General features: G+C 38.1%; 2 protein-coding genes across 6 annotated transcripts in view; one reads left to right on the plus strand and one right to left on the minus strand.

Annotated features, from left to right (window-relative positions):
* The window catches only part of ARHGAP6 (Rho GTPase activating protein 6), a 525,552-nt gene that overhangs the window by 147,293 nt on the left and 361,313 nt on the right, over positions 1–16,946 (minus strand). The gene's annotated exons all lie outside the window — the stretch shown is intronic.
* On the plus strand, positions 8,670–16,076 carry AMELX (amelogenin X-linked). 2 transcript variants are annotated; one of them, XM_063601881.1, is made up of 7 exons: positions 8,670–8,791; positions 10,100–10,165; positions 12,102–12,149; positions 13,426–13,467; positions 13,559–13,600; positions 13,871–14,296; positions 15,922–16,076. In XM_063601881.1, exons 2-7 carry the CDS (start codon positions 10,112–10,114, stop codon positions 15,925–15,927), a joined length of 618 nt encoding a protein of 205 aa, XP_063457951.1. In that variant the 5' UTR covers positions 8,670–8,791; positions 10,100–10,111; the 3' UTR covers positions 15,928–16,076. The 2 variants fall into 2 exon arrangements, with proteins under 2 accessions (XP_063457951.1, XP_054962094.1); XM_055106119.2 differs by lacking the exon at positions 13,426–13,467.

Consider the following 16,946-nt stretch of genomic DNA (forward strand, 5'->3'; position numbering starts at 1 on the left):
ATTTTTATGAAGATATAATAGATCTGGAAAGAGATTATTGAGTCCCACAGCACACCTTGGACAGGACATAAGATTCCTGAGTTGCTGTTTGGTCAGATAATGAATTCGAGCTGATCCATATCATGTTGAGCCTTCTGTAAGCTACTGAGTGGGGAACAGATCTTTCCAGATGAACAACCACACAGATTGTTTTTTTTTTCCAAACATTTTGCTCTTACTCAATTTTACAGCCGATCTGTGAGACCCAAACTCCCTCAGATGTTCTGTCTATTCCCCATCCTAAATGTCAGGATGGGAGAACAGGTTAAAGGGGAAAATCTTAAAAATATGCATATTTAAAATTTTAAAAACATCTTTGGAACATGTATTTTAAAATAAATGTAAGTCAGCTTGAGTTTAAGGGCCTCAGTAATATCCCTGATAAAAACAAGAGCTACATTCTGTAATTGCTATAGTCCATGATAAATAAAAAGGAAATACACATTTTGTACTTCTCTGTAGAGAAGCCACTGTATAATGACAACCTACTTGTAAACACAATCTGGGTTTACTAACTTGCATCTGATAACAATGCCATACACAGGGCATCAAGTCCTAGAGGGTCAAGGCTGCGCAGTCTAAGGCAGTTTGAGAGAACACTTTCTTTAAACTGAGAACAACAAAGATACCAGTTATTACCTCAATCACTTTGTGATTCCCACTCTGAGCAGGACAGATCCTAAGAACTAGAAAGGACCACAGTCATGATTTCTTTAGCCCGTTTATTTACAAATGGATTTACCAGGGAGGATGACAGCTTCCTTCACTTACACAATTCTGAAAAGAAAAGAGGTCACACTTACACTTTCTGAAATGTACATATTTCTAAAGTCCACAAGCTTCCTCTTTTTAGTCCATTCCTGAGACTAAATTAGATTAGTAGGGTATGATCAAATTGTGATTGCCCACTTGTTTTCGTTAGCTACGGTATAAATCAAATTTCATGCTTCCTTTTGCTGCTCAAGGGGTGTTTATAGTCTGCAGAGTAATGTTAAAGCTGACTTAAGTAAGGCTCTTTGAGAACCATTAATTCTTACTGTTGTAACATAAAACAGCCCAAATCCAAATTTAGACACTTTTTGAATTATTGACACCATGATTCCAGTCCTTTATAAGGAAGGTAAAGACCACTGGCATATACTATTTAATTTTATTTTAAAATAACAATTTCTATCTTTTAAAATTTCTTTTTATTTCCATAGGTTTTTGGGGAACAGGCAATATTTGGTTACATGAATAAGTTCTTTAGTGGTGATTTGTGAGATTTTGGTGCACCCATCACCCTCTATCTTTTTTAGTGACCGAAAAAATGAGTGTTTTTTCCCACCAGCTATTGTTTGAACAATAACTTCATCTAAATAACAGTTGTGCCTCTTGCCCCTAGTCATCTCTTTCCTATTTTCTAAAATGAATCACAGAGTTTCAGAACTCGGGGTACAAACTTTGGACCTTCACAGACCCTGAAATAGTTGTCTTTCCACAACAGCACCCTGGGTCCAGGCACCCACCTCACTTTATACACCCCTACACCCAGCTCAGTTCTTAGGTAACTGTAAATCTGTGGGTTTCAACTAGGGGAGAATTTGCCCCCTCACTCCCCCATCAAACATATGCGATGTCCGGAGACACTTTTGGTTAGTCACAACTTAAGAGGGAGGGTTGTTGCTGCTAACACCTAGAAGGTAGAGGCCAGGGATGCTGCTAAACATCCCTCAGCAAATAATTATCTGGCCCCAAATGCCAAGAGTGCTAACACCGACAAACCTTTTTGTAGAGGTTCTCAGAGAGACATTTTCCAACCATATGTTGTATGACTCTATTTCTATGAAATGTACCAAATAAGCAAATCCATAGAGACAGGAAATAGATTGGTAGTTGTCCTGTGCTAAGGGGAGGAGAATGGGAATTGACTGTTACTGGGTATGGGATTTCTTTTCAGGTGATGAAAATGTTCTAGAACTAGACTATGGTGATGGTGGCAAACTTTGTAAATACATTAAAAATATACTAAAACCCACTCAAGTGTACCCTTTCAACACATGAACTTTATAGCATATGAATTATGTATTAAGTTATTAAATCCATTTTTATAGACCTTTCATTAAATAGCTTTTATTTCTTACTAAACAAGAGCTTATATTGTAGAGCAGTTTTGAATAGCTGTAGGTTTCTCTGGAGAATATTCTCTGGTAACAGTTTTTGAATGCAACCCTATATTTCACAGGAAAAACATTATGTTCTGTATTTTTAAAGACTTATCTATTTCCAGTTGTTCTTATAATGTTATCATTTGATCTGGGGCCCCGAGGTATGCCTCATTCATCTGTGAGCAAGTGGGTGAAGAGTGTCTGAGCCAGGGCCAGAGCCCAGGGGTCTTGCATCTGCTCTGACTCTCAATGTGATGTGAAGACAGCCAAGTCATCTGATTGCTTTGTGTTTCTACCTTCTCATTCTTGACACAAGTCTGAGCTTCCAGACGAACTTTCTTGTAGAAACCCTAGCAAGCAAGGACAGTGGATACAAATGCTCAGTGCTTTGCCACTGCAGAGGGGACACAAGTGGATTTCCCTGTCCAACATTCAGGGTCTCTCTGTTCCCAACAGCCCATCTGCCATTGCCATTTTTCTACCTAAAACCTCTGCTGCCGCCTAGCTGGTCTTTTTCTGCACACCAAGCATGCTCTGCCCATTCCCGTTTCACTTTCTTCCAATGACTCAGCCCTGTGAGGAAATAGCCTCTATGTCTATCCAAATCCTTCACATCTCCAAAGCCTGAAGCCCCTGGCACACAATGAACAATAGAATTATTTTAGGCAAGGAATTCTACATTTAATTGCTAAGATCATGGAAGCATGAGAAGATGTCACCTTTTGGCCTTCAGCTCCTCTTATGCCCTCCACCTTGCACCACACCAGCAGTGCTGGGTTCCTGCCAGCTAGCTAACACACTGGGCCACTTCCATGCTGGTGCCTTTGTGCTGATCCCAGAGATGCTCAGGCGAACACCTCACCTTCTTCAAGAAATTGTTTAAAACTGACCACCCTATTGAAACGTGCAACTCAGCACTTCTAATCCTTCTTAGCTGCTCTACTTTTTCCTTTTCCATAGGCTTTCTCTTCTTCTGCTGTCCTTATTTATTATATCCACTGTTCATAGTTGCTTTCTGTGAGACTGTGAGTAGGAGTCTTTGTGTGTTTTAATCACTGATGTAAAACATAAACCCAGAATATACCCGGCATGCGGGAGGTGACCAATAAACATTTAAACATGTTAAATGCTTAGAACCATGGCTGGCAATAAAGGTTAGTTTCATCTTCATCATAGTTGTCATCATCAACTTTATCATCATGGGGCAACACTTACACTATTGTTCTGTACCATTACACTGTGTTTAGCCTTTTATGTATCTATATTTTACATAATGTATAAAGGCTGTACATTTTTTGAGGGCCGATATCATACCATATATAATATGTGTCTTTTTAAAAATTAAGATATAATTCACATACCATAAGATTCACCACTTTAAAGTGTACAATTGAGTGGCTTTTAGTATATTCACAAGATTGTGCAACCATCACCACTGTCTAACTCCAGAACATTTCTATCATCACAAAAAGAAACCTGCTGCTCATTAGCAGTAACTCCCCATTTCCTCCTTCCCTCAACCCCTGGCAACCATGAATCTACTTTCTGTTTCTATGGATTTTGCCTATTCTTGGCATTTCCTATACAGTCATACAGTATGTGGTATTTTATGACTGGCTTCCTTCACTGAATGTAATGTTTTCAACGTTCATCCATGTTGTTGTATGGATCAGTGCTTCATTCCATTTTATGGCTGAACAATATTTTAAAAAACTACTAATCTATGTATGTCTCCACTGAACCTCAGCAGGAAAGTTGAACTTACTTTGGTATATTTTACCCAATAAACAGGAATAAAAATGCTTGTTTTTACATTACTGTCCTACCTCTTTTAACACAGATGTACCATTTTCACTCCTGACAGTTACCAGTTAATTATAATCCAAACAACAGACTCTTCAACTGCATATAATTTCCCTTGTTGAAAATTGTTCCACCTGATATTTAGCAAATGCCTACGGACTTTTCAAATTACAAGCTGTATGAACTCTTGCTGTGAATGTTTATATTATTAAAATATTTCCTACTCATGATTTAAAAGGGCTCTCTCACTTTAAAAAATCGTGTGTTTTTTTTGTCTTGGATTTTATGTTCAACTTTTTTTCCCCCTAAGAATGAACATTGGATATACCCAGGGCCTATGCAAGTAGCACTATCACTTACTCATCTCTCTTGCTGAACATGAATGAGAAATATCATACTCCAAACTTCTCGTATTTCCCCTGCATTTGTTGCATTCACAGATTATTTAAAAGAAATAAATTTAAACCTCGGCTACCCAGAGATTTTCAAGGAGTCCCTAGATAACTACTGTGTTTTGGCGAATATCTCCCCAAATGGAGAGAAGGGAGAGCAGGGAGGGAGGGAGAAAAAAATTAGAGAAGGGGACTTTAAAAAATCTATTTTTCCACTTAACAATGTATCACCAACATCTTTTTATGTTGAGAAACGCAGAGTGACATCCTCATCTTGAATGCTATTTGTGCCATAATCGATTTGAACCAGCCCCGCTATTGGTAGACATTTTGTTTTAAATGTTACTTCATAGGCCAGGCGCAGTGGCTCATGCCTGTAATCCCCGCACTTTGGGAGGCCGAGGCAGGCAGATCATGAAGTCAGGAGATGGAGACCATCCTGGACAACATGGTGAAACCCCGTCTCTACTAAAAATATAAAAATAAGCTGGGCGTGGTGGCATGTGCCTGTAATCCCAGCTACTTGGGAGGCTGAGGCAGGAGAGTCACTTAAACCCGGGAGGCAGAGATTGCAGCGAGCCGAGATTGTACCACTTCATTCCAGCCTGGGTGACAGAGCGAGACTCTGTCTCAAAAACAACAACAAAAAATTATCTATCATAGTGTATTTGCTTGGAGTATATTATAATTTGAACTAAGAGGTCAGAGCCAAATGTAATGAGAATGTTAGGATAATAGATTCTAGCACTTTTACAGCATCTCCCTTTTCAGGTACTTATCAGAGGTCATTTGCACAGAAGTCCACAGGAGCAGTTGAGAGCAATGCTGAATTATCCATCTTAGCTATTGAAAAGGTCCATCTAAATCACTGTAGGATTTCTTTCAGAATCCACATTTTCTATGTTTACAATGTCATGGAAAACTTTTCTACATTTTCATTAATTCATCAACACATTTATCTAGCACCTACTTTGTATAAGAGCTTTTTCTAGGTACCAAGGAGCTCCCAAGAAAGTATAAGACACAATACCTGATTTCTAAGGGTTGCGGTGGGGTCAAAGTTACGATGTGTATCGGAATTCATCGGTAGTTTTGTGCCTAAGATCTGAAGATCATACAACTCCAACTCTACCCCAGCAAAAAAAAAAAAAAAAAGCTATCCTAGAGAATGATGTTTTCTTGTAAGTAAACATCTACAGAGAAAATATTTAAAAGCCAGCTTTGGCTCCAGCTACTTAAGAAGACTCACTGTTGAAATTATTCTAGAATATTGGATAACCCTGGGGATGCTTTAAAAGAAGGCTCAAGAGTTGAACTCTTATAGATGATAGGAAAGGCTTTGCAAACTCATAATACCTGACTTATCCAAAGGCCACCCTCATACCCCGAGTGCTGTTGAAACCCAGGCAGTAAGCCAGAGGAGAGGAACCCCAAAACAAACCAAACACCCTCCCAGCAGTCAAAAATAAGTGTCACAAAACCGAAATTCATTTGCTTTTCTCACAGGTGAGGCCCCACTTAGAGTGTTCCTTTACTTTCAGTTCACGCATACTTTTAACAAGCTTGGGCATATGATTTTCTAGCATACTGTAAATTAGAAGCAGCAAATTAGAAGTGGGGAAGTTGCTAACATAAGCATTGTGAGAACAGCAAAACGTACTGGGCTGCAAGTCAAGAAAAAGAATACCTACTACAAAAAAATGAGCAAAAGAACTATTTTATGCAGTCAATTTATTCATAAATAAAATAATTGCTTATAGGAAAAATATTTCAATTGAAATTTCATTTTCCTCAAAACGTTTACCAATTTTTTTTTTTTTTTTTTGAGACGGAGTCTCGCTCTGTCGCCCAGGCTGGAGTGCAGTGGCGCGATCTCGGCTCACTGCAAGCTCCGCCTCCCGGGTTCACGCCATTCTCCTGCCTCAGCCTCCTGAGTAGCTGGGACTACAGGCGCCCGCTACCACGCCCGGCTAATTTTTTGTATTTTTAGTAGAGACGGGGTTTCACCGTGTTAGCCAGGATGGTCTCGATCTCCTGACCTCGTGATCCACCCGCCTCGGCCTCCCAAAGTGCTGGGATTACAGGCGTGAGCCACCGCGCCCGGCCACGTTTACCAATTTTTAAGCTGTGTAAGTGGGGCCTAAATTAGTGGAAGAGATTTCAAACAGAGATCCATATTTTAATGTCCTATGATTCAGGATATGCAGTAGGGGAAAATCAATTATTTCTATGGAATCGGCCATCAAAGCTTGTTCAACTGTCCATGGTGAATTAGCGGTAACTCACTATCCAGTGGTCCAGAGGAATTAATGCCACATTAAGGAAGCATCCTGTTGATCATTATGGCCAAATATATCATCCTCTCATTCTTAGAAGGTGAGAAAAAGTATAAGATCAATCTTTCTAAAACTACAAGGCTACTAGTAATTCATCATTGACTTCATTAGTAGAGATTACCCACAACTTTGTAGAAAAACAAATATCCTGAATCCTTTCAGACACTCCAATATATGTAATTATATAAAATGGGGGAAAAAGATTGAAAGTGAATATAATGTGATCCACATTTTCCTTCCTCTCCCTTACCACCTTGCTGTACACCCCTGCCAATCCTCCTAAGGTCCATTTTCCAACTTCCTTCAAAGGGAATCCTTCTTGTCTCTGCTATAAAATTCACCAATAAATATATTCATAAATAAAGGCAAATCCTGGGGACATTTGGCTTTTAGAATCATATTCTATGTTTCTTTTCATGCATACATTTTACCTGTTATAATCGTCTACTTCCTTCTTTGCAATCTCTCTCTCCCTGATTGGAAGATCTTACCTTTCTTTGCAATATTCATCCCTACTGATTTATCCCCAAAGATCATCTTGGAATCTTGTTTATTAGCATTCTTTAAACATTTACTGTATGCCAGCTGACAGGGTTGGGGAGAGTAATAAATAGACTTCCATTTCCCCAGAGATGTCACTCATCTACTTTTCACATGAATTCCCTGAGCTAGGTTCTGTTATTATTTCCATTCTACATATCAGGAAATTGAGGCTCAGACAGGCTAAGTAATTTGTATATATACGTATAAACATATGTATATATACAAACTTTATAAGTATTACTTGTGTATTCAAAGAGATCCAAGTATAACATCAACTGTATCTGGGTAGATATTCAGTATCTCCTTTATTGATCTAATATTGATGGACGACTCGTCAGTTAGCTCCTGCCACTAATTACAAATTTGCTCAATTAGATCAATCTAATCAAATTCCAGAATAAAAGAAAAAGCCCATGTGTTATACCAAGGTAGAGGGGTAAAACACACATGAATTTAATAGGTAGATGATCAGAGGTTCTTTTAGAAAGTGAATAGCTTTGGTCATTGCTTAGGGAAAGGGGAGGCTGCTGAGAACATGGAAACAAAGTAGCTAGCCAGACAGTTAAGAGACTCTGAAAAATAGAGAGGAATTTGGGTTTGCCTGTATGAGAAAGTGGGATTGGGCCAGAAGGATATGGGCAAAGAAGGGCCGCCATACTGAGAGGCCAAGCTGCTCTGTGAGATGGGAGGCAAAGGACAACATCTCCTGTGACATGAGTTTGCTTGTAAAAAACAAAATTTACTTTAAAATGTGCTGTCTGGTGTGCACTCCTTGCCTTGTAGTATAGATCATCAGTAAAAGCTTTGCTACTGCAAGAACCTTAAGTTCCTGATTGTTTTTACGGTAGATGGGTTTCAGCATGGGGCCGAGAAGGGGCTTTGTCCCCTGTTTTGGTGGACACCAGAGTGGTGATAAAGGAGTAGCCAAAGGGAACAGAGAAAAAATACCTTCAATGGAAGCAGATAATAGAGCAGTGGTGATCCCAAAATTATAATTCCTCAGAGAGAAACTAGAGAGAGCTTTGGGGTTTTACCCAAATGGGAATTTGAATCAATTTCTCCTGATCTGAAAGGGCTGGAAAAATCCTGGAGGATATCCAGATTACACTAGAGAATCTCAACCACCTAGCTTGATTTTTGTAAAGAACAATGTTGTTTGCTAGAACTGAGGAAAAGGCGATGGCAGAGAAGCTTTTTAAAAATAAATCTGAATATATCAACATGTACAGTCAACTAATTTGCTGACTTCAAAATAGCCTGATGAAACTCTTTGCCTGTTAAACCTATTATTGCCCATAATGAAAGATTCCATATGCACTAATCACAACATACAGCCTTATGTCTGATCATAGCTTCTAAAAAATCATGATACAGGGATTTTTAGTTATACTCAACACATTTTTCCTTTAGAAACTGGATTGGTTGTTACAGATGCCATGAATGATATAAATTGAGCTCATAGTTGGAAGAAATCTAAAGGATCAAGCATCCCTGAGTTTCAAACAGAAACTTGCACTGAATACATTCAAAGGTATGTGGATTTTATTTATAATTTGATATCCTTTTTATTGTGCTTATTTCTTTCTCTGCATTACTTTTAAAAGATATAAATGTATTCTAAATTTCTAATACTATATGCCATCAATAGTTACTTTTTAGTTGGCCCATAATTAAATTAGACTCTGATTACTGAAATGATTTTTAACTTTATAATGCAACAAAGTGCTTGTCTAATTCCAAAGGTCTTTCTTGGCCACATTTCACAGTAAAATATTTATTTTAATTAATTATTGATTAAAGTAAAAATAATACATTCACAGGCTGTGATCTACTACTTTGAAAAGCTTTTTATTTAATTACATAAAATAGAAACATCCATGAAGTGTTTTTTGTCATTAACCCAAACAAACAAACAAACAAAAAACAAATTTAGGAGTTAGAAAACTTTAGTGTACTTTTCATAGACAGCATTATCACATGTAATATTCACTTCTTATACAAAATTTAAGGTCTTTCTTCTGACAGTTTTCCCAGTAATTTGTGCCACAAATCAATGTGCACATTTTAGGAGGACCTGTTTTGCTTAATGTCCCAAGGGTCTTATTTATAGAATAATTACAGTGCAACATCAAACAAAATGAAGATTCCATTGAAAGAAAATGAAACCTCTTAGGGAGAAAGTATTCAAAATTCATTGAAGAATCACATAAAATTCGTACCATCCTCTCCTGTTGGTTCAGCCACATCTTTTGCTCCACAATCTGGAGCTCAGAGATGTTACTGGAGGGTCTTGCCTGAAGTTCTGTAGATAGGAATTTCTGGAACTAAAATCTATCTTGGCAAATTAATATATTTTCTCAAATGATTAGTCCTTGTTTTTAACAGTAGCAATGTCCAGGTAGACTGTGCACAAGACATTTCTGTGCCTCCTTGTTCTAAAATTATAAAATACTGTGCACTTTGATGATCTTCCCAACCTTTAAAGCCAACTTTATTCCTTTAATCATTAATTATAAATACAATTTAGCTTCTATGACTATGGGCTGTATAGGCATAGGAAAATGGCATGCAAAGTCATATGAAGATAGCTCATTCATGTCCCTGTAACTTGTTTAGCCCTCAACCTAAATTAAATGCATCTTTATCACTACTGTGACTCCAGAAACAATGAAATAGGCTGAGAGCTGGAAATCACATATGACTGAAGTAAATTCACAAAGAATGGCTCCATCCTTCTTACTAGCAATAGACTAATGTAGATTATGTGTGTTTTATGGAGCATTCATTACATCCACGTTTCAGAAGAGATAAGAAAAGCGGATGTTGACTTACATTTCAGAACCATCAAGAAATGGGGACCTGGATTTTATTTGCCTGCCTCCTGGGAGCAGCTTTTGCCATGCCTGTGAGTAAAACACCCCCTGCATAAGTCAGTGTCCAATTTCACAAGCTTGGACATAAAAATCTGCCCATAGTTGGTGAAATTAGGGTTTAAAACAGTATGAGATCAGATGTCTTCATATGTCTCCGGGTTGAAGAAACACTTCAGGAGCTTGTTTTAAAAAGGTATATTCTCAAATGCCGCTACCAAAAATTCTGATTTGGTACAGCTGGGGCGGGGCCCAGGACTCTGCATTTTTATAAGCACCCCAGGAGATTCTGTTGGAACTGTTAGCTTGTAAATATCACCACCCATCTCTAGATGGAGGAAGCTTTTGGAAGGGACCCTTGAAAGGTCTCCAGAGAAAGTGCTTAACAAGCTTTGGACAAATATTACAGAGATGCCAGTTTTGTCTAAAACCCAATTCCTCTCAAGATTCCAAATCTCTTCCTGCCCTCCACATATTGCTGCTCTTATCCCTCAGGGGGTAAGATTTTTGTGTTAGGAATCCACTTTTTGAGCCACATTCCTGTTCTCAGAGGCCCCACCCCTTTGGGTACATCTGACGAGTACGTGACTTTTTTGTGGTTGCCCGGGATCCTGCCTACACCCAATACATAGTGATATATTTTATATTCAAATGTATTAAAGATCAGGACATTAGACCCACTCTGTCTGGACACAGGTGCATAAGGGCAGAGAACTTAGATCACATGCACGCCAAGCAGGCTGCATCTGCTTTTTGGTGGAATAAAGAGCAGTTGATACAACCAGAAGCCAGCAAGCTTGCACTCCTGCCTCCTCTCTTCCTCTCTCACCCACAAAACCAAGATTCTGTGCTCTGACTTCCTGAAATCCTGCATTGCAGCGATTCCTAGTTTCCTCAGGGGTCCCTGCCTTACAAATTCAGCCCTTTTCCCACTCTCTAAGATGGTATTGTTCAAGAGGGTATAGGACCTGACTAAAACCATTCACATCCAGATGAGAGAGAATAAACCTTCCCATGAAATGTGAGCATTTTTAAAGAATATAATAGAGCCAATCCTAAATGAGGCCAATGTCTGAGGGAGATTTTCTGCATGACCATCTCTCCTCCCTGGACCCCAGGCACAACCAGAGTTCCACAATACAGGCACCAGACACTTGGCCCCCACTTTTGAGAGGATAGACAGTCCTGATTCAGATCATCATTCAGGTGGCCTTTTATTTTTAACTTGAAAATTTTTCTGCCATAAAACCGTTGGCAGAATAATAAAAAAAGATCAGCCTAAACGTCATAAATCAACTCTTTCATTTTCCATGGGATTTATAATGTTTCCACTTTGCTCCACCCATCTTGTTCTGGCATTCATCAATAATTCCCACCTTGTGGTTTCTTTTGTGGCTTCTTTTGTTGTATGGAAGTGTTGTTTACTTTGCATGTCAATTATGAGAAATCCCTTTGATACTTAAAAGTACTTGACCACCTCCTGATCTACAAGGGAACATTCGTGAGACAATTCTCTCCTTGTTGATATTTCTTTATTGTGAAAGAGAAACACACTTCTCTCCCCATTATGGGGTGAGTTTTATCAGCAAGTAAACTGTTGGGCAGGATAGGGTAGGATTCATTGAAAACACTGGGCATGGGGGTGGGATGCTGTCCAAAGATCACTGGAGAATAAATGTGTGCTGGTTTCTGCTTCCAGGTCTCCAACCATAAGGCTATAACCCCAGGAACAGTCATTTAGCTGTTCTGAACCTCTTTAAAATAAAAGGTCTCCTCTTCTATACAGCACATTTGTTCAAGCTAAAAACAGACCTCAAGTATATTCTGCACTATATAGATTTTTTTAAAGTAGCTTCAGTCTCCTTTAATGTGAACAATTGCATACTGACTTAATCTCTTCCTCTCTCTTCTCTTCCTTCACTCTCTCCCTTCCTCTCTCTTTCTATTCTCCTCCCCTCCTCCCTGTAAAAGCTACCACCTCATCCTGGGCACCCTGGTTATATCAACTTCAGCTATGAGGTAATTTTTCTCTTTACTAATTTTGACCATTGTTTGCGTTAACAATGCCCTGGGCTCTGTAAAGAATAGTGTGTTGATTCTTTATCCCAGATGTTTCTCAAGTGGTCCTGATTTTACAGTTCCTACCACCAGCTTCCCAGTTTAAGCTCTGATGGTTGGCCTCAAGCCTGTGTCGTCCCAGCAGCCTCCCGCCTGGCCACTCTGACTCAGTCTGTCCTCCTAAATATGGCCGTAAGCTTACCCATCATGAACCACTACTCAGGGAGGCTCCATGATAGGGCAAAAAGTAAACTCTGACTAGCTTGGTTCTAACCCAGCTAGTAAAATGTAAGGATTAGGTAAGATGTTATTTAAAACTCTTTCCAGCTCAAAAAACTCCTGATTCTAAGATAGTCACACTCTATGTGTGTCTCTCGTTTGCCTCTGCTGAAATATTAGTGACTAAGTGGTATAGGAGAGACTCCGCAGAACAGCGGAATGCATGAGTTTTGGACGTCGGGTTTGAGGTTCTCCTCAACCTCCTACTAACTTTGTGATTTTGGGCAAATCATTTCCTCTTTCTGGAACCCTGGTTTCCTCATCTGGAGAAAGGAAATAATTATAATAACCATATTTCAAAATATTGTTTGGAGAGTAATATAGTTAATGAATATGAAAAGTGCTTTGTCAAGTATAATATGAGCAAGGTTACTAATTATTTTTTGTATCGATTAAATGCCGTATTAGTATATGAAGAATCCTCAAACCTGAGGCTAACCAAGTATATATACTGTTCAGAAAGGAATAAGATTCTTACTTCTCTCACAGGTTCAGGTAACAATCTATGAGTTTATTTACTTATAAAAGCTGAAGACAAATGTTAGTAAGATTTTGAGGCAAGATTTTTTGTTGAACCGAAAAGATTGACACATCTGATCAGTCAATCTGTGTTTCTAGGATGAGGGACAGTGTTTGCACCTCTCTTTTTCCCATTGTGACATCAAAGAAAAAAATGAAATTAACATCATGTCATATTATTATGTCATAATTTTGTGTTTGTTTTGCTCTTACAATGAAAAGAAGGAACTATGGAATTAAACAGACTTACTCCCTGTGTAACCTCAGTCAAGTTAATGAATCTCTTTAACTCCCCATAACCTTATCTAAAAAGTGAGAGTAATAATACTTGCCTCCTAGCATATAAGAAAAGATGAAGAATGTGTGTGATGGATGTAAACACAGTGCCTGTCACACAGGAAGCACCCAACAAATGTTTACCTTCTTCTTTCTTTTGTAGAACTCACATTCTCAGGCTATCAATGTTGACAGGACTGCATTAGTGAGTCTATATTTCCTACTGCATCAGTGAGTTTCTATATTGGATGAAAGTAAATTAAATCAAATGGGTTCTAATATCTTTTTCTCTTAAGGTGCTTACCCCTTTGAAGTGGTACCAGAGCATAAGGCCACCGGTATGTAGACATTTTGTTCTTTATTCCCTGAAAATATTAGGCATGCATTAAAATTCCCATATTAAGTGAAATATCATGTCTACTCCACATGCAGACATTAATGGGAAATTTAGTTTGTAAAAAATCATATCTGTGTACACAGTTACAAATTTTTGCAAAGGAAAAATGAATAAAATATTCCTATAGCCATAATGGCAAAGAAAACACTGCTGCTTCTCTGGTTGGAGTCACCTGAGCCAATGGTAAACCTGCCTCTCTGTTTCTCACCAGTACCCTTCCTATGGTTACGAGCCCATGGGTGGATGGCTGCACCACCAAATCATCCCCGTGCTGTCCCAACAGCACCCCCCGACTCACACCCTGCAGCCTCATCACCACATCCCAGTGGTGCCAGCTCAGCAGCCCGTGATCCCCCAGCAACCAATGATGCCCGTTCCTGGCCAACACTCCATGACTCCAATCCAACACCACCAGCCAAACCTCCCTCCGCCCGCCCAGCAGCCCTACCAGCCCCAGCCTGTTCAGCCACAGCATCACCAGCCCATGCAGCCCCAGCCACCTGTGCACCCCATGCAGCCCCTGCCGCCACAGCCACCTCTGCCTCCGATGTTCCCCATGCAGCCCCTGCCTCCCATGCTTCCTGATCTGACTCTGGAAGCTTGGCCATCAACAGACAAGACCAAGCGGGAGGAAGTGGTGAGTATATTTTGAAGCCACTACAATGCAAATCCTGTGAAAATGGTGCAGCAAAATAGGCCCCAGAGTTCTAAGGTCTCCGACAACCAAGGATCTAGAGTTGTAGTAGTTACAGGTCTATGATTCTATTAGTCCAAGCAATATGCTATACCTTTATATTAAAGACAAATTCATCTAAATGGCTTGGTAATTAAGACCACAGTTTTTATGGTAGGTTTCAATTTTACTATTACTGAATTTCTACCAGAATATATATTACCAAAACCCATTAATAGAAATATATATTACTAAACCCCATGAATTTTAAGGGCAACAGTATAAGGGAATATCAGTTCTCCTTATATTTCAAAGGTTTGACTAGCAAGAATAGGCTAGAGTTGCACTGAAGGCTTAAGAAAAGAGGGAGCGGGTAATTTTGAGAGTGCAAATATCTGAACAGGCTACAAAAGGTAGACGGGAAATCTCTTCAAAAACCTACAGGAAGATTCCCCATTTCCAGTAGTTTTCAATCTAACTTGGAGGCGGCTAAACTAAACATACTGTTAGATTCCTTTTCTGTACTGGGATTCTATAGATGATTAAGCTTTTAGCAAGAAGTTACTGCAATTTAGCACTAAATCTTCCATTACAGGTAGCTCTTACAAATGAATGGGAATAGTCAACAAAACAAACTTAATCTACATCCATAAAGTCTTACTTCTATGTATATAAGATTATGTGATCCTATCATGTATATGTATCCAACTGTAATTCCAGTTTATACATGTTATTGATGATTTGCTACTGAGAAGAAGAGAGAAGTGAGGTGGAAATGACCAGGATAAGAAGCCAGGACACAAAGGTTCCAATTCTGGCTTTGCCCTCAAAGACGAGGCAGTATTGTAAAAGTTACTTCAAATGTATGGGTGTCTTATTTTCTTTTAAATGGGGGAAAATGACGAAATCAGATTATTTTCAAGTCTCTGTCCAATTATAAATACCATAGTTTCTGAATTTAAAAATATATGTCATAAATGGCTTCATAATTGTGAGCATGTTTACGGAAAATATGGGGCAGAATTTTTTGAAGACTGATTGAATCCCAAGTAATCGGTGCCTATCATTGGCTATTCTAGTCCAAGGCACATGTTCTCTCTGTACATAGAAAATGCATTTATTTCTTTATGAATAATTAATACCATGAACTTTATAATGTGCTCACATCTTGACAAAGCTATTTATGGAAAGGTGACTTTGGGCAGATAGTTTGAACTCTTTAAAACTCAGTTTCTTTTTGTGTAAAATTTGAGTATAAACACTGATAGTTTCTTAGAGTTGTTTTATGGAAAACAAAATAGCGTGATAAGCTTGGAGCCTGACATGCAAGACGTACCCCCCCAAAAGGTAGCAATTGTTATTTTATTATAAAATAATAGGCTTTAAGTGTCCTGAAGGTGGAAGCAGTCCTCATGGACACCTAATATCTAATGACAATGAAATAACAAAGAAACTTCAGAAATTATAGAGTTCAACTTAAATGGTTGTACATTGTTTTGACAAAACTGAAGCCAGACATGTTATTGTAAATGGTACTCACTAGGAACATTTGTAAATTATTTTAACTGTTCTTTTGCAATTTTTTTCAGGATTAAAAGATCAGAAGATGAGAGGGGAATGAATACTTCAGATGCTTTCAGGAGTGACACAAGAACACAATGATTTTTGCTTATAATCACTTTACTTAGCAAATTCTGTAACTAAAAAAGTACCATTAGCAGACAATAAAATGCATTAAAAATCATTCATGTCTTTGTGTTGAATGAAACTTAAATTTTCCTATCATTTGAGATGATATATTATGAATGAGTATTCTTGAATCAGGTAGGAACTGCTCATTTAGTCATACAAATTCACCATTTGGCAAGCAAATAAGGAATATATTTCTTTTTAGAGAAAATTTAAATTATACTGTCTCAAATCTGTTTTAAAAAACAAAGTTTATACATCAGTTAAAACAGTTGATAAAATGAAAATTTATGAATATGTACAATAACTAAAGCCTGAACCAAATGAAGGGAAGTTTATATGAAAAATTCTTTACATTAAGAAAGATAAACTTTTGAAGAATGTTTATATTATGAAACAAAATAGGACGTGGAACACTGGCTTTACACTTCACACCACACTGGCAATCAAAATCTGGTCTTTTGATCTCATTCTATGGAAAAAGATTTTTAAATGAAATTATGTGATATGCATAATAATGTACTGAATTTAAAGTTATTCAAGTAATTTGTTTTCCTCAAAAAATGTTATCAATGGAGCTTCAAATAGAGAATTGCAGTGATTTTAAACACAAGTCATTTCTTTCACCTCATAACTTTAAGATAAATTGTACTGCATAGTCTTCAAAATGTTAACAAATGCATAAAATGGACTCAAAACAAGTTTTCTTTCTCACTCATATTTATATTTGAATCCTTTTTTCTTCCTACACCCACACAGAATTGTAAACAGTCTTTGCAGGGTTTATATTACACAAACCCATGGTAACTTTATTCCAGTACCTTTATGATTAAGGCCCCTTAATCATTTTCTGGAATGAATAAACATAACTTTATTGGGAGGGTGTCAATATTCAAACAAATAACTTGATTTTAAAGAATTTAGA

The sequence above is a fragment of the Pan paniscus genome, chromosome X (assembly GCF_029289425.2).
Source record: "Pan paniscus chromosome X, NHGRI_mPanPan1-v2.0_pri, whole genome shotgun sequence".
NCBI lineage: Eukaryota > Metazoa > Chordata > Mammalia > Primates > Hominidae > Pan > Pan paniscus.